This window comes from Thunnus albacares, chromosome 5 (assembly GCF_914725855.1).
Source record: "Thunnus albacares chromosome 5, fThuAlb1.1, whole genome shotgun sequence".
Lineage (NCBI taxonomy): Eukaryota > Metazoa > Chordata > Actinopteri > Scombriformes > Scombridae > Thunnus > Thunnus albacares.
Window position 1 is genome coordinate 31,095,129 of NC_058110.1, and position 22,989 is coordinate 31,118,117.

At 39.2% G+C, this 22,989-nt stretch overlaps 1 protein-coding gene across 8 annotated transcripts in view; it reads right to left on the reverse strand.

Annotated features, from left to right (window-relative positions):
- Nucleotides 1-3,230: 3,230 nt before the first annotated feature.
- Nucleotides 3,231-22,989, reverse strand: part of rgs19 (regulator of G protein signaling 19) — a 35,316-nt gene continuing 15,557 nt past the window's right edge. For 5 of the 8 annotated variants that reach the window (XM_044352124.1, XM_044352127.1, XM_044352129.1 and 2 more), the window contains 4 exons: nt 11,327-11,499; nt 9,740-9,835; nt 9,171-9,405; nt 3,231-5,957 (listed from right to left, as the gene is read on the reverse strand). In XM_044352124.1, coding sequence (XP_044208059.1) covers nt 5,769-5,957; nt 9,171-9,405; nt 9,740-9,835; nt 11,327-11,499 — 693 coding nt within the window. In that variant the 3' untranslated portion in view covers nt 3,231-5,768. Of the gene's footprint in view, nt 5,958-9,170; nt 9,406-9,739; nt 9,836-11,326; nt 11,500-22,188; nt 22,283-22,989 lie in introns of those variants that run through there. The other 3 variants (XM_044352131.1, XM_044352132.1, XM_044352125.1) reach the window with 3 other exon arrangements.

Consider the following 22,989-nt stretch of genomic DNA (forward strand, 5'->3'; position numbering starts at 1 on the left):
AATGGAGGTCTACAGCACAGAGGAATAAGATGTATCACACTTTGGATACACACACAACACTTGTAAGTAGGATGAGTTGATTGTAGTTTAATCTGTTGATAATATAGACAATTGCCAGCTATATCCTTGAAACTGATAATCATAACCAATTTATTTGAAGGTAAAACTGAAAGTACATGAAATGTGGGGAATAATTATGTTTTGACCAAGAGAACTGTGTGTAAAAAGGTCAAAACTGTGACAGATGTTCAAAGCGGACAGTCTGAGTACGGATTTTACTGTTTAACTTCATTTTCTCCCAAAAACCTGGAGATTTGTTGACGGCCTGTCAAATCGTCTGACTTTCTTTTAATGACGTCACCGTGTTCTCATGATGACCTGAACTACAAAAAAGGCACAATTTGTAAAAACAAAACAAACAAAAGAACAGAATTATTCTTAAACTTCATGTTGAACTGGGAAAACCATATTTTCATAATAACTATTTAATATTGATATCGTGTGGTAAAGCTAGACAGTGACAGTGGCAAGGTTGAGGGTTTGATTCCCAGCAGAGACACGATATAAGAAAAGGAACTTCTGATGTGAGAGATAAATGGAAAAAAACACAACTTTCACACACAAAACACCCCCAAAAATGAAGCTGCTTCTCATTGGATGTTCAAGGGTTTCCGTTTATATATGTACAATTAAAATCACAGTTTTACCAAAATATAAAATAAATAACATTAACAAAACTAAGATAAATGCATTCGGAGTGACCAGTCTGGTTAAGACCTAGGCATCTCTTTTTTTTAAAATATGTTGTTTCTGCCTCCACAGACAACTACAAACATTTGTTTTCCTCAAACTACATTTCCCATGAAGCACTGGGTGTAAGCATCCCATCTCACATAATATCTTTTTTTCTCTGTATAGTTTTTTATTTTTTATTAGTTGTTCATATATATATATATATATATATATATATATACACACACGTGTGTGGTGTATACATATATATATATACACACACTGTATATATTTATATCTATATATCTTTTTTGCACCTGGGATTTCCTCCCACCCCCCTTCCTGAATTGACCAACCACAGTTTAGCCCTGCGGCCTCCTGCATCCAATCAGGAGCAGGCCTCCAAGTGGTCAACAGACAGTGGTGAGGTCAAAGGTGAGAGGTCACAGAGGCAGAGGTCAGCAGCAGCAGTGCCCAGGTAGGCCACCCTGGTGTGTGTGTGTGTGTGTGTGTGTGTGTTTGTGTGTGTTTGTATTACTATACTTATTGGGAAAACTTCAACTTTTAGGTTTAAAACTTGGGGATCTTTCGAAAGACTTTTATCTTCTTTGGTCCTTCCCGACCATTAACAGCAGCATTTGACAATTTTGCACTTTTGAGATTCCAAAATCATGTAATACAACCTGATTAAACAGTGAATGTAATGTTGTGTTCATGTCGTTTGGGCCTGGATGATAAAATGTTGCCAGTGTTATTAATAATTAATTTAATTTACACACTGGAAAAATAGTTATTTACAGCTGAGCTCTGGCTGTATTATAGAAAGACTTGGTGGTAAAAATAGTTCAAAACATTAAACCATAATTAAATTAGGATTAAGTTATTTTGAACAGTGGATTTTGCTGTGAGGCCGCCATGTTTGCTTTCTAGACACATTCATATTATTTTGTGCTAAGTCAGACATAGTACACTGTATATTTTTGCTATTTGTTTTTTTTTTCATTACAAACTTATTGATGGTCTGAACAGTGGTTTCAAGCTGGAAAATGATAATAACGTTAACCTCCATATGACCTATGACAAAAAGATAAAAAGCATTTTATATTGTTTATATTGTTTTATACTGTGCACGCCAAAGTTTTCATGCCAGTCCATAATTCAGTGTGAGCTAATTTAAATATTGTGGATGGGACTTTCTTTTCTGTTGAGGCCCCAGTTTGTTATTTTAGCTTGATAAGATGTCAGGAGTCTTAACAGTACAATCTTTGTACGGTGCAACTTTAAAGTCAAGAGATGATATTTAAGATTAAGTCATTATTTAAGGGTTACAGGAAGCGGCAACCTCCGGGGCTGACAAATGAAGCTAATGCGGAAGTGCCAAAAACTGCAGTTCCTTGAATGGCCACTTGAGGCTCCAAACGGGAGTCAGTCCCCATAGACCTCCATGTTAAAATGCCCAACTTTACAGCAGAAATAAACATGTTTACAGCCTGGTCTCTATAGCTAATTTCCCCTTTTATGACAATTGTACGGTTTTATAACTCACCCGTTTAAATTTTATTAAGCCGTAAAGTTGCTAGCCGCTAGGTGGCTTGTTCCAGCCATTCGGCCCCGCCTCTTTGCCCATTTTTGATTGGCTGGGAGTTAGGCAGAGTCACGTACTGCCAAGATGGCGACGGCCGGAGCGGCTCACTTTGAGCTTCAAAACCGCTCTTCAGAAACCAACGGGTGACGTCACGGTACAGTGGATATCTGCTGTATTTGCTTAACTAAAGAACAGTAACTATTGATAATCAGAATTGTTGCCGATTACTGTTCTGTCGATCAGCTAATAGTGATTAATTATTTCAGCTGTCCCATGATTAAAAATCTCCACTATTTAAAAAAAAAAAAAAGATGAATATATCTATAATTATACAACTTAATTACTTTTTTTAAATGATAGAAGGCAACTTATACTGCAGCTGTGAGAATACTGGACTCTGATGAGGATGCTACTTTGGAAAAAGTAAAATACTTCAAAGGCAGTCAGTGTTTTAAATGAATCCCTACAGCTGAAAGAGAGCTAGATTGTTAAAATACCAACTTCTCACCAAATTATTGTTATTCCATGGCTAACAAAAGTTTACATTTAGAGGATGTATTGCCTTAAATATGAATACCAACTGTTGTATTTTAAATATTGTTTAATGGGCATGGTGGTTACGAAAAGTAAAGCAGTGTGGACGCTAATAACTTCTGTTGGGTGCATTATTTTTTATAACTGCACAGGTCAGAATGAATTATCATTACTTAACTGTGATAAGGAGACAGCGTATATCCTGTAAGTGTTACGCAACGAACCCAAGGTAACCTTTTCTGCTTTTTTGGCAGACGTGGTCATTTCTTGCTGATAGTTAATAGTTTGGACGGGAAGGAATTTTACTGATAAAAGATCCCCTGAAGTATAGTAACATAAATAGGGCGAATGTGATCATGTGTGTGTGTGTGTGTGTGTGTTTTTTTTTTTTTTTCTAAACTCCAGTGTTTTATTGCGGTGTCTGTGGTGTTGCGTCGGGTGGGGATCAGTACAGTCTCAGAGGAATCCTCCTCTTCTTGCAAAAATCCAGGAAGGGAAAGAGTGGGAGAAACCAAAAGAACAAACAAACGAACAAAAAGAAAACATAATTCAAATGTTCCATATAGAGTTTTCTCTTAAAAAATAGACGTCTTGTCTGTTTGTAAATCAGTAGTCGGAAGGAAGTGACATCCATCCATTCGTCTGTTTGTTTATCACAGGAGCGAAATGATTGATCCAGCAAAAACGAAAGGGGAGAAATGAACAACAAAAAAAAAAAAAGAAAAAAAAAAAACAGAATTTTTTTTTTTGTTATAGTTTGTAGCCGGGGATGGACGGAGCACCCTGTGTTTTCCAGTTGAAAGAGAGAAAAAGAAAGAGAAAGCAAGTGAGACAGCATCCATCTTTTTTTTCCTTTCGCCTTTTTCCGTCCCAAAGTAGAGGCAACCGCAGGATGAAAGACAAGGCGAGGAGGTGGGATGAGTCCACCTTTTGAATTGGCTATTAAAAAAAAAGGTGATTGGGTGGTCATGGTAGGACGGGGGGGGGAATCGGTAAAATATTCACTAAGAATCCATGTCACAGAAGAATACATTAACTCCCATTGAAATGCACTGAAATCTCCCAAAATAATAATCATGTATTAATGCGTAATCTCTCCACATAACCGCCGATGGTATTCCAAAAAAAAAAAAAAAAAAACTGTCTCAACCTCCCGAATCGCTCCCTTCAGCAGCCCTTGTGATGGAAAAACAGGAAAGTGGCAGACTGGTAGGAAACATGAGAAGGTTGCCTGAGAGAGGAAATACTGAATTAAAAGGATGAATAAAAAGGATGGAGGTAGAAAGACAGAAGTAAACAGACGTTAAGAAAAGAGAAAAAACAGATTTTCCAGGATAGAGATAAGAGGAGGTACAGGATGTTCAGCAGCTTTAGGAATCTTAAGGAAAGTACGGAAGCCAAGAATCAAACTGATACCATCAAATTCATAAATAGAGCGTGATTGATACGTCTGCATGAAACGCCAAAATTATAACTTTACTTTTCAGCTGTAAATGTCCCACTCAGTGCATATCTTGGTTATTAATTTGTTAACCAAATTTAAGGGACCCTGATCAAAACTTTAGGGTTAAAGTTCTTTTTTGACCTTGCACCTTTGTAGTTCAATAAAAAAAAACTGTAACTATAACTTAACCCTAATCTACAATAATAAACGGGTTGAGGAGCAATATTGACCGATATTATATTATATTATTAGCAGATATGTTGGTATCAGTTGATAAGTAACAAAAAACGTCAGCACAGAAAAGTCAAAGATATGTAAGGGGTTATTATGAAACATGTCAATTTTTCCCAACAGTAAAATCTTGAGATTCTTAGCAAAAATGTTTAATATTTTGTGTTAATGTTAAAAAAAAAAAGATATTGGCAGGTATGTCGTTATCTGATTTTTAAAAACCAGTTCACACACTTTTTCTGAAGCTTTAAACTTCATCTCACAGTCTTCCTCAGTGAATAGATCGACAGTTTGTGCAGAAAACTGTTCCACTGAAGAAGACTGTAAGATGAGGTTGAAAGACCTAGAATAAGCTAGTAAGTGCACCTTGAATTATAATCAAATCAAGTATCTGTCCATACGTTATCATTGAATTTATTCAACTCTCAGGAAATGATATTGGCCTTTTAAAAATTCAGCAATGGTCGGGTTCTGTTAACAAATGCATCAATATTGGTCTTTTAAAAAATAAAATCTATGAATCACTAGGTCATGACTTTCAAAATTGAGGTTCTGTTAACACAAAAAAATTGTAAAAAATATAAATGTTTCAGATGCTTTTTCTCATCCTGATTAATAAAAAAATCTGGAGTTAAAAAAAATTATGGGTATAAACTGGTAAAATTTTAATTTTCAATATTTTGTCCAAATTACAAAAAAATTGGCACCTTGTCCCAACATTGTTTTCTAATTGAATTCACTTTTTCACAATTATTGCCAGACAAATCTTTTTTATAGTTTTAACACTCACTCATGTTATTTTATGTTGTAACTCATTTTTCTTATTTTGAAAGGCCTTTCAAGACACTTGCCTGAACTTTATGAGAATGAAGACAAGAGCATGGATCAGAGGTAACTATGGAAACAATGTCATGAAAGAGAGAGTCACAAAAGAGGAGTCAACTGGAGTGAAGAGGCAAAAAGAGGAAACAAAAGAAGAAGAGTGGAGGTCTTGGCAACGTTACTAAAGGTTTAGATGTAGCAGAGAAATGAGAAGAAAGTCTTGGCAGTAATTGGAGAGATTTGGGATTTGGAAAAGAGAGGTGAACTGAGGAGTCCCGGGAGGAGTCTGTGATCATTTTTTTTTTTTTTAGAAGTTTTGGACTTGAACGAGAGTACGGAAGAAGTTATGAAATGGTCTGGCATTCAATCCTGTAAGTACAGGATCAGAGGAGGAGGAGGTGGTGGAGGCCATGTGTGGGACTATGATTCCGAGGAGGTGCGCGAGCCGCCGTGAATGAGCGACTTGTAGATGCTGGAGGAGAGGAATCGTGGGTAGGAGTCCCTGTGCATCAACGTGTAGATCTGCAGCTGGGCGTCTTCAAACGTGTGAGGCGCCGGTTCCTGCATCTTCCTGTTGATCACCTCTCGTACCCGGGCATCCAGACTCACCTGGAAGGAAGTTTAGATTAGTTTAGTAAGAAAGAAGACAGATTGGTTCACATGCTTTATATCAAACCGTACTGTATTCAGTATTGGTGTTAAAGTAAATGTGAAATTCCAGTTTTAGGTTTCTGGCATTTCAGGCAAAGGTCCCTGAAACTGTGTGAATCTCTTGGTATCACCATTTGATTCTGAATTGATTCTCGATTGAATAAATAGAAAGAGAGACACTATTTTTAGACTCTTACTCTGTGCCAAACTGCTCATTCATGTCCTTAGTCCACTAAACTGAAATATGAAACATAACTGACGGCTAAGCTAACTGGCTGTTCGGTCTCAGCCTCAAACTCTACAAGAATTAACGGAATTTCAAGAAGCGATAGCCTCAGTTGATATATGCAGTTAGAGTTCATTTTTAACAATTTACTATTAGCATAATAAGGTCTGTATGGCTGTAAAACATACTGGCTGTGGATAAAGAGGGTCTGTTTCCTTTACTTTCGAATTTTTTGCTGCACTTAATGGATACAAACATTGTCGTCGTCGACTCGAGTAAACTACAACTTTAAGTCCATTTCATTCTCTCCGCTGTGGCACAGAAACAGAAACAAGGAGAGGTGAGAAAGACAGAGATAAATTAAATTAAAAAATAAATTACACTAAAACCACGTAATCTACTCTCAGTCCCCTTCAGTACCTACAGAAAACCTGACCTTAAAAAAAAAAAACCCACTGAACCGGGTTTCAAGTGGCATCCTTGGTCTGTAGCCGAGGCTCTCCATTATCAGATGTAATTATCAATTGAAATTCCATTATTGAACCAAAAATAATAGTTTAATTTTCTTATTTATTGGCCAATAATTTATCTGCCACCCATATATTGTGCATCCTTACTAACGATCTAACGATTTGATCTATAAAATGTCAGTAAATGGTGAAAAACTACTTCTACAATTTCCCTGAGCTCAAGCTGATGTCATCAAATCGCTTATGTTAGGGCGCTCTGGTGGCCTAATGGTTAAGGTGCACACCGCATAACCGCAACGTCCACGGTTCGACTCCCGGCCGAGGGACCAAAAACTGTGTTGTCAGTTGAACAGTCCAAAACCAAAAAGATACTCAGTTCATTATCAAAAAAGACAAAGACAAACAGAAAACCCTCATAACTGAGAAGCTGGAACTACAGTATGATGCAGAAACAATTAATCAATTATGACATAGCTGTTGATTTATTTTCTATTAGTCGACTTATTGTTTGAGCTCTGGTTTTGGGGAGGAAATGGGGTAAAAAAAAAAAAAAAAGTGCTCAAAAAGTGACACAACATCAACAGCTGTAAGAAAGTCGTGAGAACTGGAGCGCAAACAAAGCAGGATTCTGCACACGCATTCATACTGAACCTATAAATCTATCTGTATCTCAGATCTGGACTCATAAGTTGATTTAAAGTTTGAAGTTTTTTTTTTGTAGTTTTGACATTAATGAACTTCCATACAACAGTACATACAGTACTAGAAACACACACACACACACACACACACACTCAGAGTGGCCCCACAGCCACAGCACCAGAAGATATTTATAGAACGACAAGCTTTCTCTTATGTTTTCTCTCTGCTCTTATTTAGGAAAGACGCGCACGCGCACACACACACACACACACACACACACACACACACACACACACACACACACACACACACACACACACACACACACACGCAGAAAGAGAGATAGGCATCCTACCAAGGTCAGACATGCAGACAGACAGCCAAGCATGCATCTTCTCTGCCAAACTCACACGTCTGGATATTTCTGTCTTTTAGTCTGAGTGTGTGTGTTTATAAAAAGCATCTACTGCCAGAAGGTGATGAGAGCAGCAATTTCCTGTAAATACACTCTAAGCACACACTAACACACATGCAGATAACTGTACATACAAACACACTAGTGTTGAAACATGCACGCACGCGCACACACACACACACACACACACACACACATATGCACACACACTGTGATGAAGCCTGACAAGCAAAGCCTCCAGCTCTCACACTAAATAAAGCAACCACTGTTACAGACACACACAGTCAGTTTTAAAATAGCAAACGTTAAGCAGACAATGCTTCGCCCCCCCCGTTTCTCACCAGAACAAAATAAACTATCAACACATTCACTATGAGTGTGTGTGTGTGTGTGTGTTTGTTTACTAAAGGATGTAGTATAAAGTCGGTTCATCCAATAAACCGCCAATAATCACTGAGTCAATCCGAGACGACTGGGCTCGCCGTTTCCTGAAGTGGGCGTTGGTGTGAACTCTGAGCGTGTGTGAAACAGCTGACATCTGGCTATGCTGCAGCGTGCACCGAAAATTGTGAGTAAAGATAAAGAATCAGCAGAGAAACTTTACACAGGAAACGTTCAGAACAAGACTATGAAAAGGCCCAGAGGCTGCACTGCAAATAACTTATTACATTAATGGTGCTAAACCTTGACGGTCCTGATGGTGATGTTAGAGGTAAAAACCTGAAGGGTTCATCATCTGGAGAGCAGGAATCTTCTCAGTGAATTTTATTACAATCTATCCATTATGTTCTTTTTATATTTATTTTGTACAAGCGGGTAATTTGCCCTGATGACGGCACTAAAAGGATCTCAATAGAATTCATCCTCTGGCGACCATGAATATCCTTGCTGTCAATCAAAATGTTGGAGTAAGTAAGGACAGACGGATGAGGATGGAAAAGAAAAATGTAGTTCCCTAAATTAAAATCTAAAAGTGATCTCTTGTAACCTTAAATCTGCAACCCCTGAACCAGTCTGAAAACATTCAGGGAAACAAACAAAGTTCCTTTTACTTTATTCACTAGAGTCTAGTTGAGAAAGAGGAAGTGGTCTCTAGACTGTGATGAGGGTGAGATAAACAAGGCGTAGCTGGTGTGTTCAAGAGATTTGAGGGAGGTGTGAGATTTAACTGTCAGCTGCAAGAGAGAGTGGTGTTTGTGGTTTATAAAATGTAACAAGTAACTTACTTCTTACTAAAAACATTCATAAAAATATTGAAATATCTTGTAATGATAAAAGAACCTTGATCAAAAATAAACACAATGAAATGCTGATTGCATACTAAAAAACTGAAACCATCGGCTAACTGCAAGGCCAAAAATCGATTGAAATGTTCTAGTATTGGTAGTTAACAGGCTGAGCTAACAGCTCTCTCTCACCTCTTTTGGCGACAGTATGGAAATGTAGTCCTCGTAGATGGAGCGTGCCTTCTCCTCGATGGTGCCCTTGTTGATTTCCTTTTTGAGGTCTTCGCAGGCCAGCCAGAACAGCATGTTCTCTTCGCTGTACTCCGTCCGCAAAAACTCCCGGAAAACGTTTCGACCCGCCGGGTTCCTCATCAGCTTGTCAAAGGACTGAGACCAGAGCCGGATCTCTTCCACTGAGGGTTTGGTGCTGAAGAAGGAAGAATGGAAAGATGTATTTTTTTTGATATAATTCATTCATTCTTCTGTGCTGAACAACTATTGGTACGTTAGCATGATGTAGCTAGCACATTAGCATGTTAATCTTTGTTTTTTTTATCCAGCCAGCTATTTTGTTTTCTGGTGTAATATTACAGCTTTGTGGCTCACTAGTGTGTCTGTTGTCATTGAAGTGAATGGAAATTCTCATGAGAAAATACTGATAATATTAAAAAAAATGTCAAATGTTAAATGTGTTAAGAAGTGTTTGAATAAAACTCATCATTTGTTCTTATGGTTTAACTAATAACTCACTGCAGACTCACCAAGCTTCACAGTTTGGTATGGTTTCCATCTTGGTGTCTTGTGATATTCTCTTCCTCCTTCTCTTCCTCCTCTCCTCTTCATTCCTGAAAGTGAGACTGACATGATAAAACGGCTTTCAGACAGGAAACACACACACTCACGCCCAACACAACACACACACACACACACAAACACACCACAGTTATGCTAACCGCAAGGTAAAGCTGCACCTTCAGAGAGAAAGAGCGAGTATGAGTGTGTGTAGAGTTGTTGTAATATAACTACTATGATTATATGAGGTTACATACATTTGGTGACATCTAAAATATATATAAAAGGACATTAAGAATTATAATGCAACTGTATAAATATGCAAGATTATTGTTATAATAACTCAAACATATCTGATATCTGCTGCTCGAGAAAATAAAAGTAACGCAAGGTCACTGCAAGGTCATGGGGTAGACCTTAGGTGAAATGCGGTCATCACATTATAGTGATTTTTAGTGATAACAATCCCCTCAATGTCACTATAAACTTGATATAACATCCAAAACACTTGATAATAAATGTGATGATAATATTATAGTGATTGACAAAATAGTGATTTTCTGCTATGACTTTAAATCATAAGCCATAAACTCCTTCCTCTTGAGTTGCTAACTAAAAAGTAGTAGTAGAAGTAGTTGATGAGAGATTATCGGCTATAAAACATCCACTTTTAAAACTTCTTGTAAATCAAAGTGCGGATATGTATCCGTTAGCGCTCCGGGGGAGCAGGTCAGAGTCATTGCACGATGGAAATAGAGAAGAAGCAAAAAGGGGAAATCTCTTCGCTTGAGCAGAGTTGCTATGCACCATAGAGAACTAATCAGTGTAGTAATACTGCTACTGCTGTCTGACTAACGTCTGGAGGCTGTGATGTGACTGTGAGTGAGTCTCTCCTGTGTATTCCTGTGTTTGTATGTGACAGACCCGGAGTAGAAAAACAAATGGTTCTGATTGGGGAGGTTCATACCGCACTACCAGCTGAAACACACCAGGTCACGTAGGCTACCTGCTACACCGACTCCGTCTGCGTCACTGCGTGCATGTTGAGTTTTGCCGAGTGATAATGCAGCTGGTTATTCAGGGTTTGGATATTGTCGGATATTAACTGGTGCTGAATGAATTAACTAGAGCGTTTTAACTACAGGATCATGGATACAGACTGATTTATTTTATACTTTTTTTTTTTTTTTTATAAAACTTCCTGTCAATCCATCTGACGGTTGTTGAGATATTTCAATCAGGACCAAAGACGTGGACTGACCGACAGACAGTCCAAACATCCCCGGAGACGTGCTCCTAGCTATTGCTAAAAATAGAAGAGAAATGAAAATGCAGCATCTGTGCAGCGTCTGCACCGAAAAACTCTGCAGATACACACAGTTACGAACACTGCTGGAGTTTTACCGACACAACCGGCGATCCTTAGCAGACACAGTCAAGGATATTCCAACGATGATAAGTGTGTGATTGCCTACATAGGTTGTGCAAATCTGTGGAAATGCAGTGTGTGTGTGTGTGTGTGTGTGTGTGTGTGTGTGTGTGTGTTTGTCTCCTACCATGAGCAGCTGCAACAGCAGCACCAGCAGAAACAGCAGGCGTTGGGCCTTTGGGAATTCTGGGTCGTGGTCACGTCTCGCCCCCCTCCCGTCCCGCTCAGTGCCGAGGTCTCGCTGCGACCTCCCCCCATGGCCAGCTCGCCCTCTCGCTCGGCCGGGATCGGACCTGTGTACTGCGCAGACGGGAAAGAGGGAAAGATAGAGTGATTTCTTCTGAACTGTTATGAGTTGGCTATTAATGTTTGGAATACCTGGATCACCTCAACAGACACCACAGATACTTCAAAACCGTTTGATGTTTAGTGAATCTGTTCAGACAATCCCAGAGAAGCCTGTCGTTCTCTAGCTGCATGTTTGCATTTGTACAGTTGAAGTGGTGGAAAGTAACTAAGTACATTTACTCAAGTACTGTGTTTAAGTACAATTTTGAGATACCTGTAAATTACTTGAGTATTTCCATGTGATGTTACTTTATACTTTCCACTCCACTACACTTATTTGACAGCTTTAGTTACTTTTCAGATGAAGATTTGACACAATGGATAATATAACAAGCTTTTAAAATACAACACATTGTTATAAAGATGAAACTATGTCTATGAGTCGTTAACAGCTCCATCAAATAGTGATTTTTCCCTCTAAACTTCTCACATGCTTTCATTTCAATAAATGTTCAAATGATCCAATATTTCACCACAAATCAAAGATTACAAAAAAAGTCCAAGAACTGAAAACAGATTTGTGTATCAGAACTTTGTTTTTTCTTCTTTCCTCTCCCATTAATCATCTCACCACCCCTCAGATTTATCTGCTGACCCTTTGGAGGGGCCCAGACCCCTAGGTTGGGAACCACTGGACTAAACTAGCTAACTGTATATAAAGCCTACATTTTCAGCTAAATCACACACAGTCTCATCCGGTGGACACGGACGGGATAAAGCTTTTCAGAATTTCAAAAGATGTCAAAATAACAGATGTTATCACATGACGACATGTTCCTGAAAACAATATGTTCCAACATGCAGAGATGTGTCTGAATACGGACAAACCCGAGCTTCACCAAAACCGCAGGTGTTCACGTGATCGTCTTTGTTTATAGTCATCACAGCAAGGTAGCACAGTTAATATGGCAATCATGTGTGTCAGTGTTTCAAAGTGCTACACGTGGCATGTTTGTCTTGATGTTGATGATGACGATGATGATGGATGATTAGGAGTTCACAGTAACTGATTTGAATAAACTGCTGTCAGGTTTTTTTTTTTTTTTTTTGGATTATACAAATGTATATCCGTCTTGTAGTGGAAACTGCTTTGGTAGTGTTAGTTTCAGTCTTGCCAGACAGACAGTCATTTAAGAAATACTGTCTATATGTATGTTCTCTACTACTTAAACAGGGAGTGAGATGAGGAAGAGGGAGAGATAGACATGGAAAAAAAAAGAGAAAAAGGGCAGGTTAAATAATAATGTAAGAGACAGTGAGAAAAGAGGAGGAATAAATAAACGAGGTGGGAAAGATAATCACACTAAAGCGTATAGAGATACGGAGAGACGTACACAAAGCATGAGAAATAATAAGTTTATAGAAGAAAAGAGATTATAAATAAAAGTAAAAAAAGAGGAAGAGCGAAAGAGGGAAACAAAAAGATTTACAAATTTAGAGAGGGTATGGAAGAAGAGAGAGAGACAGCAAGAGAGAGAGAGAGAGAGAGAGCATGTAGAATAGAGGAAGTGAAAGAGAGACAGACGGGGCAATGTGATGCATCATGTGATTGAGCTGTGATCACACACACACGCGAACACACACACACACACACACACACACAGGTTTCTCAACATTTAGTTCTGGACTAAAGGACCTTAAGTCTCTTGATTTACAGATTTTAATAAAATACTGTTTCTATTAATATATACTTTTAATGAATCTCCCTCCATGCTCTTAAAGAATAGAATACATATAATTTTGAGACACGGTCACAGGGGTAAATACAGTAAACACACACTGTATGGTTGCCCACAGTAACACATGTATGAGCACACTGTGAACATCATGTACTCACACACAAAACGACAGCATATATACCTATGTACATAATAAAAACTCACACAAAGAGATGAGCAAAAGTATGCAAAGATGCCTTAAGAAAAGTAGGCCGATGCACTCATATAGGCACTCTGTACTGTGTGTGTGGAGGGGTGGATAATCATCTAAAATGGTAAAACTACCGTTTAGCTAACGTTAGCCTCCAGCTGTCAACTCTGTCTGTCTGCCAGCACAGGGCTGCTGACCTATGTGTGTATTTTTTTTTAAGCAATGTAATAATGTTATTAAAGTCCTACACCATCCGGAGTTAAACGTCATAGCTCGACAGCTAAAGGCGCCTTTAGCCTTTGTGACTGTGTAAGTTTATTGCATGTCACACTGTGGAAGGTGGATCTAATAGAATCCTATGGCTGTATGATATCAATGTGAGGCTATCAAGAGCAAAACACTGAGTAAGCTTCGCCCAAATGGCTGACACATGATATGAAATGTCATGTCAGTTACTGTATTCTGCGTCATTCCATGTTGTACTCCCATTTTTGGTCGCCAAAGCTCCAAATCATCCGTCAGCGGACATGTCTCACAGTGTGATCTAGGACCGCTGTTTTGGATTTATGAGCAAAGTTTTTTTTTTTTCCCATTTCTCTCATTTGTCAACTTTCAACAGCCCAAAATCACAGTGTGTAAAGACACATCGAGACATCTTAATAAACAGTGTTTATTCTCGGTTGCAGTCAGAAACAAACATTTGGTGGTGAATGCAAAAGTTAGCATGATCCTTAATCTGAACGGTCAGAATTATGAGCAAAAGATGAAGCTTGAAAAAACTTCCTTTAAATTGAACTATCCAGTAATAATGTAGATATTTAACTCTTGTGACTCTGGATGTTGTGTTTCAGCTGTTTATTTCAATGAAAGTTGCTCACTATGGTGTCACACTCATAAAAAAATAGCTTTTCTAGGCTCTAGAAAAGTTTAATAAATATTAAATCTTTATATTAATTAATACAAATAGTAGTAACAACTCAGTTTGTTCAAGGTGTCCAGTCCATAGTCTTACAGGAGTATGGAGAAAATGCTTTTTGCACTTCAGTTGCAGTACAACATTTGACCACTAGGGCAAACAGTGGCACCACATGCAGCTCCTTTAATACTTCAATAGAGAAAACCCACTTAGTTACAGATGCTAGTTGATCATCTGTGAACTAACTTCAGGTCTCTACAGTGTCTAAACACCGTCTGAAGAAAAAAAAAACCACCCAGTTTTGACAAAGCAAACAAACATTTTCCTGTTGTTTACAAGTGTTTGAGAAAGGCAGCACACGCTGTGGAACCGCTAACAGGTGTTGAGTGTACAGTGTGTTGAAACACACACACACACACACACACACACACACACACACGCACACACGCACACACAAGAAATACAGAGATAACCACAAGCCTTCGGAAACACACACACACACATTGATGTCACCTGCACTGACAGAGCAACAGCAGAGGAACACTCCCTTCCTGTTTTATCACTCGCCACATCTTTTATAACACAAAGCTATCACATTTCAGACTTTGTGTGTGTGTGTGTGTGTGTGTGAGAGAAAGAGAGAGAGAAAGAGAGTGTGTGTGTGTGTGTGAGAAAAGGCAAGTCTGTTCAAAAAGTGTGTGTGAATTCGTAGTTTCTAACAGGTGATGACTGAACACGACGGGAAGATTCATTACCAGTTTAGTTTAAGAAAGAAAGAAGCAAACATGTACAGTTCCTTTTGAGCAGATGTCTCACTTCCTCTTTTGTTACACGTGTTTTTCAGTGTGTGTGTGCTTGTGCTTGTGCTTGTGCTTGTGTGTTTAACAGGATTTGGGTCGGAGTGTTAATCTGATTAAGCTCGATGACATTAGAAAGACTTAGAAATCACACATGCACGCACACACACACACACACACATACACACAATAGTTCACTTCCCTCTCATCTCAACTCCATCTCTGATCTTTGTAAATATTTTTTTTAACCTGTATTTATCCTGATAAGGTTGACAGAGCACACATGCTGCTTCCTCAGAACAACCCTTCTACACTACTACACACTCACACACACACATACACACACACACACAGGCCAATACACACTTTCAACAGACGCATTAGGGGTGTAAATGCGCATTATTAACGGAAGAGGAAAAACAGACAGACAGACAATTTACTTTTCTTAGCCGCAGTGTCCTGTGGATGAAGTTGAAGTAGAAACCTTTGGGGGTTTTTCACACAGCTCCGATCTTAAAGATGTTTCAGTTTCAGTGCAAAGTCAAACTACAAATTCATTTGATATTGCTGGAAGCTTGGTGACATAGCTGTGGGTCTTGCAGTGGTTGATTTTGGTTGTGGCTGTCTTTAATTTGTGGCCAAAATATAGTGTATGATGACTCTATTGGCATTGCTTTTACATCCAAAGGTGAAAGAAAGTCATAAAGAAAAGATTGTAGTGCATCCATGGCCTCCATTCGGTCCTATAGGAATTGCTCGGTTGGCGCAAACGCCAAAAAAGAAAGTTTCTAGCTTCTGGGTTTGCTTCTGCATTGTACAGCCCACTCAATGTGTGCAGTAGTGTTTCCCCCGCTGGGCCCACCCGCAACTTCCTGCTCCGTCTATAGACTTTACATTGCGATGACGTCATGGGTTTTTAAATCACTTTTCTCGGCTTGAGGGAAGTTTTACAAGTATAAAACCTTCATGGATCAAAAAATCATAATAGAAAGAGTCGTAATTGAGCTTGTCTGCAGTTCAAGGTGTCCTGTCGACAGTTTTACAGACGTCTCTTTTACAATGGTGGTCTATGGGGACAATGGTTTTTGGGCCATAGGGGGATTTTTTGGCTCAATACCATGAGAGACCACTGGAAAAAAAATCCGGCCTATCCATCCTGTCCAGCTCGTATTATACATCCATGGTTGCATCCAATTCTCCATGTGTATAAGAATGAATCTTTGATAGTTCAACAGCGACAGAGATCCACCATCGAGATCATGTTCGGTGGTCAACGGAGCAAATTCAAACTCAACAAATTTAAAAGTTCACCTAAAAACCACTGTAAAGAATTGACTTCGCCTCAGTGAACAATTGCAAATGCTGGTGTGACTAAACCCAAAGGAGAAAACTCTTTGCGTTTGGGGACATTATTCCAACCACCGAGACAACACTGTGGCATTGGTATGTACACCTTCTTGAACCCAGGAATTAGGGTTTACCACTTGTCACTATCTCTGATAGGTGCTGCTGCCAGAAAGTCAACACTCACCACATCTGAGTGTGTGATAGAGAACTATCAGTCAAACAAACACACCGCAAAAGCTTTCTTTGTAGCGATCAAACACAACCACAAGTGAAAAACCTCGGTTTCCTTTTAGATTCTGACCTCAGTTTTAAAGCCTTTTATAATACCTTGACCATTTGTTGCCATTTTATCATCAAGTATGGCTAAGGTGAGATCTCTACTGAGCCAGCATGATGCTTTTGTTTCTAGTGGTCTTGGACTACTGTAACGCTCTAGTATATCCTGGCCTACCAAAAGCAGCCATTGCAAAACTAAACTACTCAGAATGCGAGAGATCATATAACTCCTGTTTTACGCAACCTACATTGGCTGCCTGTATCTTTTAGAACTAACTTTAAAGTCTTTCTCTTAGTTTTTAAGACACTAAATGGTCTCACCTCATTTTATATCACAGACTCTCTATCGTTCTATGATCCTCCACGAACCCTAAGATCCTCAACAGCTGCTTTTTTAACCGTTCCCAAGGTTGCCACAAAAATCTTTAGGGATGCTACTTTTACGCCCCAAAAATACGGAACACTCTGCCTTTAAATATTAGACTTGCTGGCTCAGCGGACAGTTTTAAATGATAACTGAAAATGAATCTTAAAACGTACCGATCTGATCTAACATAGCACCAAGGCATGATTGATTAGTGGAAACAAGACAACAAAGAGTTGTTGATCACTAGTAGCCCCTGCCAGCAGGTTAAGAGGACCGAGGAGTCAGCAGTCAATGGCGGTATAAAACAGAGCAGTCAATGGCATTAAAAATTAAAAAAAAAAATTGTGAATCATCGCAATCACAAGAGGTCCTTGAGCATACAGTCATAAACTAGCACTAAAAATATTAGGCTGATAGGTCCAGTAGTGCATGAGATTAGCTGCAGATAGATACATACACACACGACCAAATGGATGATTCCCTCCTGGGATCTGGCAGAGATGTTAGCATTCAACAATAACAACAACAACAACAACAACAACAACAATAGATCCCGTGACTGTGACTGTCAAAGCCTCACAGGTGGTTTTCTGAAAACAAAACCGACAACAAGCGAACTGCAGAAAGATCTTTCTGCTTTAACATAAGTAGAGCAGATGTTTCTGTTCGTATTTGCTTATATTAGTAATGACCTGTGATGTTTTCTGAATTTACTGATGATAAATGTTTATTTTAGAAGTCAGTACAGTAGGTCATACACGCTACATGTCAGTGTAGAAGCCATAGACAGAGGTAAGTGTCTTTTAGCTACACAGATACAACAGTACATGATATGTATATAAATTAAATGCATGTTATTTAACGGATTCTAAATATATGATAAAACAATCAAATGTACACTGTATTTAATTCCATTCATCAAAATATGTTGGTAACTTTTTTACATAACTTTACTGTGATCAGATGTCTCTACATCTTTGTGCTGTACACAGATGGACTGACGTACCGCACCAATACAGCAAGATGAAATTTAAATTCACAGAGACATTGCCAGGGCTTTTGTGTACTGCATGTACATCTAGCAACACACACACACACACACACACACACACACAGCTGCGTCTGCCAGCAGGGTTTAAGTAATTAAGCGCTCATTTTAAGTATTAATCTGAGAGATTACTGCTCTGTAATCTCACCACCTGATCGCCAACAGCCCTGTGTGTGTGTGTGTGTGTGTGTGTGTGTGTGTGTGTGTGTGTGTGTGTGTGTGTGTGTGTGTGACAGAGAGGAGGGGTCACAATGACAGATCAAAAGACAGAAATGAAATGAATGAATGAATTAAATAAAAGAGAGGTAGACAGTAAGCAATTGGTATATTCTATATCTGTCATTTAAAATGTGATTTTTGTTTGCGGTGTGTAAACTGGGACGGTTACAGTTCTGCTGAACTGAATAAAGAGTGATCAGAGGGAAGGAGGGGGAGACAAAGACACATGAAGGAGGACGTGAAGACACTTGCCTGTGTTTGGAGTCCTGAAGTCAGGAGGTTTTAACAGTTGGGGGGGTTTAAAAACTTTACTTTGAGGTGATTTTAGCAGAGTAGACTGAGACCAGGAATCATTTTAAATCTAGTGTGTCCAACACTTTTGTCTGGAGTAAGATATTCTTAAAGGGAAAATATCATACACATTTCCAGCTCTGCTATATTTAAATTCTGCAGCATATGCAATTAGCTTACTCAGACAATACTTATGACCCATAGAATAATGAATAATAAGCGCCCTTCTTCCATAGATTCTTGCTGGAGGACCTGATGACACTTCAGCCACACATCAGTGGGCTGAACGGAGATGATGCGCGGGTGGTGGTGGTGGTGGCAGACTGACAGTTGAATAAAATCATGTGGCTAATAAACTGCTTTTGTAGTTGACTTGTAGAAGTCATCTCAAGACAAAGTTAGATGTGGCAATTGATTCCACATAAAGCTGTCGCAGTGAAGGAATTTCCCCTGCGGTAATTTAGGGTGGCTTAACAGCACAGCATGCAGTATTAGCGCCTTTTTTTTTTTTTTCTTGTGAAAATCAAGGTAGCAGCAAACAGAGCAGCAGTACCTGACGAACACACAAAGCACTTTAAATCGTGTTGTGGCAGGAAACAACGCTGGCCAATAACCAGTTCCCTTCAACCTGGGATTTATGAATGCAGTCTGGCTGGATACGCCTTTAGATTGTATGATTGGTGGAAAACTACTTTGCCTTAATATGTATGAAAATATTCAAACAGGTGTGTTTTTAACTACCGAGCATCAGCACCGACCCCTGGTCAGTTCACCCCGAGCCCAGCTCTGTTATGAGGGCTGGGCGCCAGGTTAGCTTGTTAGCCTGGATGTTAGCTGCAGGAGACTCGCGTAATACCTTGATACCATCCAAGCCTACTGGAGGCTAACAAACAGTAGTAGTGAGATTTCACTTCTTTTTCATACTCTTTCCTTGAAATGTCAACTTCTCAAATACATCCATACATGTTTAAGCCAAAATCTGAAATATGTGAGTGGACTGTGTGGACAAACTGGACAAACAACGTTAGCAAAGACTACGGAACGGATGGCTGTTTGTCGAGAATCTAATGTCATCACGAGGAGGAAGCAGAGAAAACAGAGAACGATACAGATGAAGCATTCAGAGCAGGTTGAAGCTCTGGTTTTTGACTTGCAGGGAGCATTTTTACATATTTTGACCATGCAATTTTGATGCATGTGCCACTTGCAGGTAGGCTAATCAATGTAACAACTGCTGTTTCTGTTTATAGCTGCTGCTTTTTTTCTGTGTGTGTTTAGATGTGAGAGGTTTAATATTTTACATTATAGAACCTTAAATGTAAGAGTTTTGTTAACTGTGGCATATTTTTTGCTGAATACTGGGAAGAGTACAGAGTCCAGTCCTGTCATGGAGGACAGGGGACATATTAGTGAGGAAAGGAGGGGAGCATCACCAGATTTTTTTTTTTTTTTTTTTACCTGAGGTTATTTCTTTGTGCTGTTATGAGGAAGGAAAAGATGTCACATGTAGTCATTTCAGCATATTATTCTAGTTGGGGATGGAGGTCTGCATATTAGATTAAGCCACTTGTTGAATTGCCTGCATAGCTTTGCACCCTGCTTTGTTCTCTCAATAAAAAATATACTACAAATAATAATCATATATATATATATTTGCCACACAGCTGAATTGTAAATGTACCATTTTAACATGAAAAGTAGCTGGAAGAACCCTGGAAAGGTGAAAAGTTCACCGGGTTATATTACCATAATAACAGCAAATCATGGTTGGATTATAGCAACAACAACTGTGTGGTAGCATTAATGATGTTCGGAAAAAGCCTCTTTGCTTCAGTACATACCATAGTTTTAAAGGTGCATATTATGCTTTTTCTAGTTTTCTGTTATTTATATACTGTTATGATTTTGGATATTTATGTTAAACATGGTCAAAGTTACAAAACATTAATGTACATAGAAATGCTCCCTACAAGTCAGCCTGCCCTGTCGACAAGCTGACGTCGGCTCATCACGCATGCCCGTAAACGGTCGTCCGTTTTGTAGCCTTGGTTGCTAAGGTTGTTGCTAAGTTAATTTTGTGTTGTTCAAGTTGTCCACTCTCATATTTCGGATTGAATTCCGGCTCAAATATGTATGGATGTATTTGAGAAGTTGACATTTTGAGCTAACCAATCAGAACATAGCATCGGGCTTATCGGGAGGGGGCGGGCCTTAAAGAGACAGGAGCTAAACGGCCTGTTTCAGACAGAGGCTGAACTGAGGGGCTGCAAAAAGGACCAGTATAAGATGAATGAGGAGTCTTTTGAACTGTAAATCATACAAAGATATTCCAGTAGAGCCCCGGGTTAAAAAAATATAGACCTGGAAATGTGCATGATATGTCCCCTTTAAGTATGTGAATATACAAGTGCACACAGACACACAAGCACACACACGCTATAAATCCTGGGATCCTGCAGATATTGTTTAGTGTAAAAGGAACTGAATTTGGCAAGATAATACTAAGATCTCAATCCCCCAGCCGTGATCCCAATCCTGCAAATCAAATCAGGGCGTCCCTAACAGACAATCGTGAACAAAGATCTTTTCCTCAGCCTATACAGGTTAATAATTTTCTTCACTGGCCCGTTTCCAGCACATTTGACTTATGCAACACCGCTTCTGTACAACAGAGGAATTTAAACAGGATTCCCGTACACCTTCAAGCTGCGAGGCATAATTACTTCACAGCTTGTGGAAGTGGTCCGATTTGTTCTGACTGGCTTTCGTGTTCTCTCATGTTTTGATTTTTTTTTTTTTTTTTTTTTTTTATTGTGGGCGTGATCACGGTGAGGTCACGGTTCCTCAGGTGAGGAAACACCCGTGCGTCTCCACCACTAGAAGCTTCAGCTTTAGCTGGAACATCTGAGACTTGACTTATTGTCCATCAACTAATGGATTAATCAACCTTTTTTTTTTCAGCTCTAATATTATTCCACAACATACAACACAGTACAAAAGGTCAGTGACCTTCATATTGTTTAGTGGGAGTAAAATTACTTAAATCCTCAATTTCCTAACTGTTGCAGTTCCTTAAGTTTCAGTCGTCATAGCTTCCATTGCAAAACCAATGTCCTGTGTGTTCCTATTTCTGTCAGTTTGAACTTGAACCCCCACAGCCGCTAGTTATTTTACAACAGTACAGGTGGATTTCAGTGAGTCAGACCCCAGATCCGGTGCAGGGAGAACAGAAAATGTTTTATGGAGAACAGGAGCTTCTGCAAACTCCTGCCTTGACATGTTGAACACCGCTAAAGCTTCACTAATGCACTATTCAACCCATACACACACACACACACACACACACACACATAAGCTTTACACAGTATGCTCCTCTCCTCTTGCTGTTGATCTGTCTCTCTTCATGTACTCTTTCTTTGAAAATGTCACACACACACTCCCTTGCTTTCACACTAAAACTCTCTTACTTGACAACAATTTCTCACACACACACATACACACACATACTCACATACAAGCAGTAAGTGGGTCCATAAATCCAGGCTAACAGCGCTCTGTGGTGACAGATTCAAGATTTTTCACCAGAGGGCTGCGCCGACAAACCTATATCAGCTCCCAAAGTCATCTCCTCTCCTCTCCTTATATGGATAAGGCTGTCTAAACACACACATACACACACATACACACACACACACACACACAAACATGCTGACTAGATGCACATAATCAAGCTGCAACTGCTCACACATGCATTTACTCTTACAGTACACAAACACGCTGGAATGCGTACATAATCACAACTACATACACGTGTCAGCTAACAATCGTAGCGCAACACACGCCATCGTGCAAGCCGCTACACGCTCGTTTCAGAAGGATCTCCCTAAGCCGCACGAGAAAATGCTGATGTCCTACTAAAATACTTTGAATGCAACTTACCATATACCACTTGAGATCAGAGACAAAAATCAAACCAACCCTTTAAAAGCCGTTTCTTTATGGTCATCTCATGGTTAAAACTTGAGTTCTCCACAACCTGATCCCTGCTGCAGTCAGTATGTGTGTCCAAAACTCAAAGATATTCAATTTACAATGACATAAAACTGAGAAAAAGCTACATATTGTCAATTTAGAGAAGCTGGAATGAACTTAAATGATTAGTCGAATATCAAATCAGTCAGTTCTACTTTCTTCACCGAAGCTCCACCTGTCAGCGCCTCGGCTGAAAAATGTGAACCTCTACTACGAAACGATGGCACAACCGCTATCCAATTCCTCAGCAACATTTTTTTGTCCGTTATGTTGGCAGAAT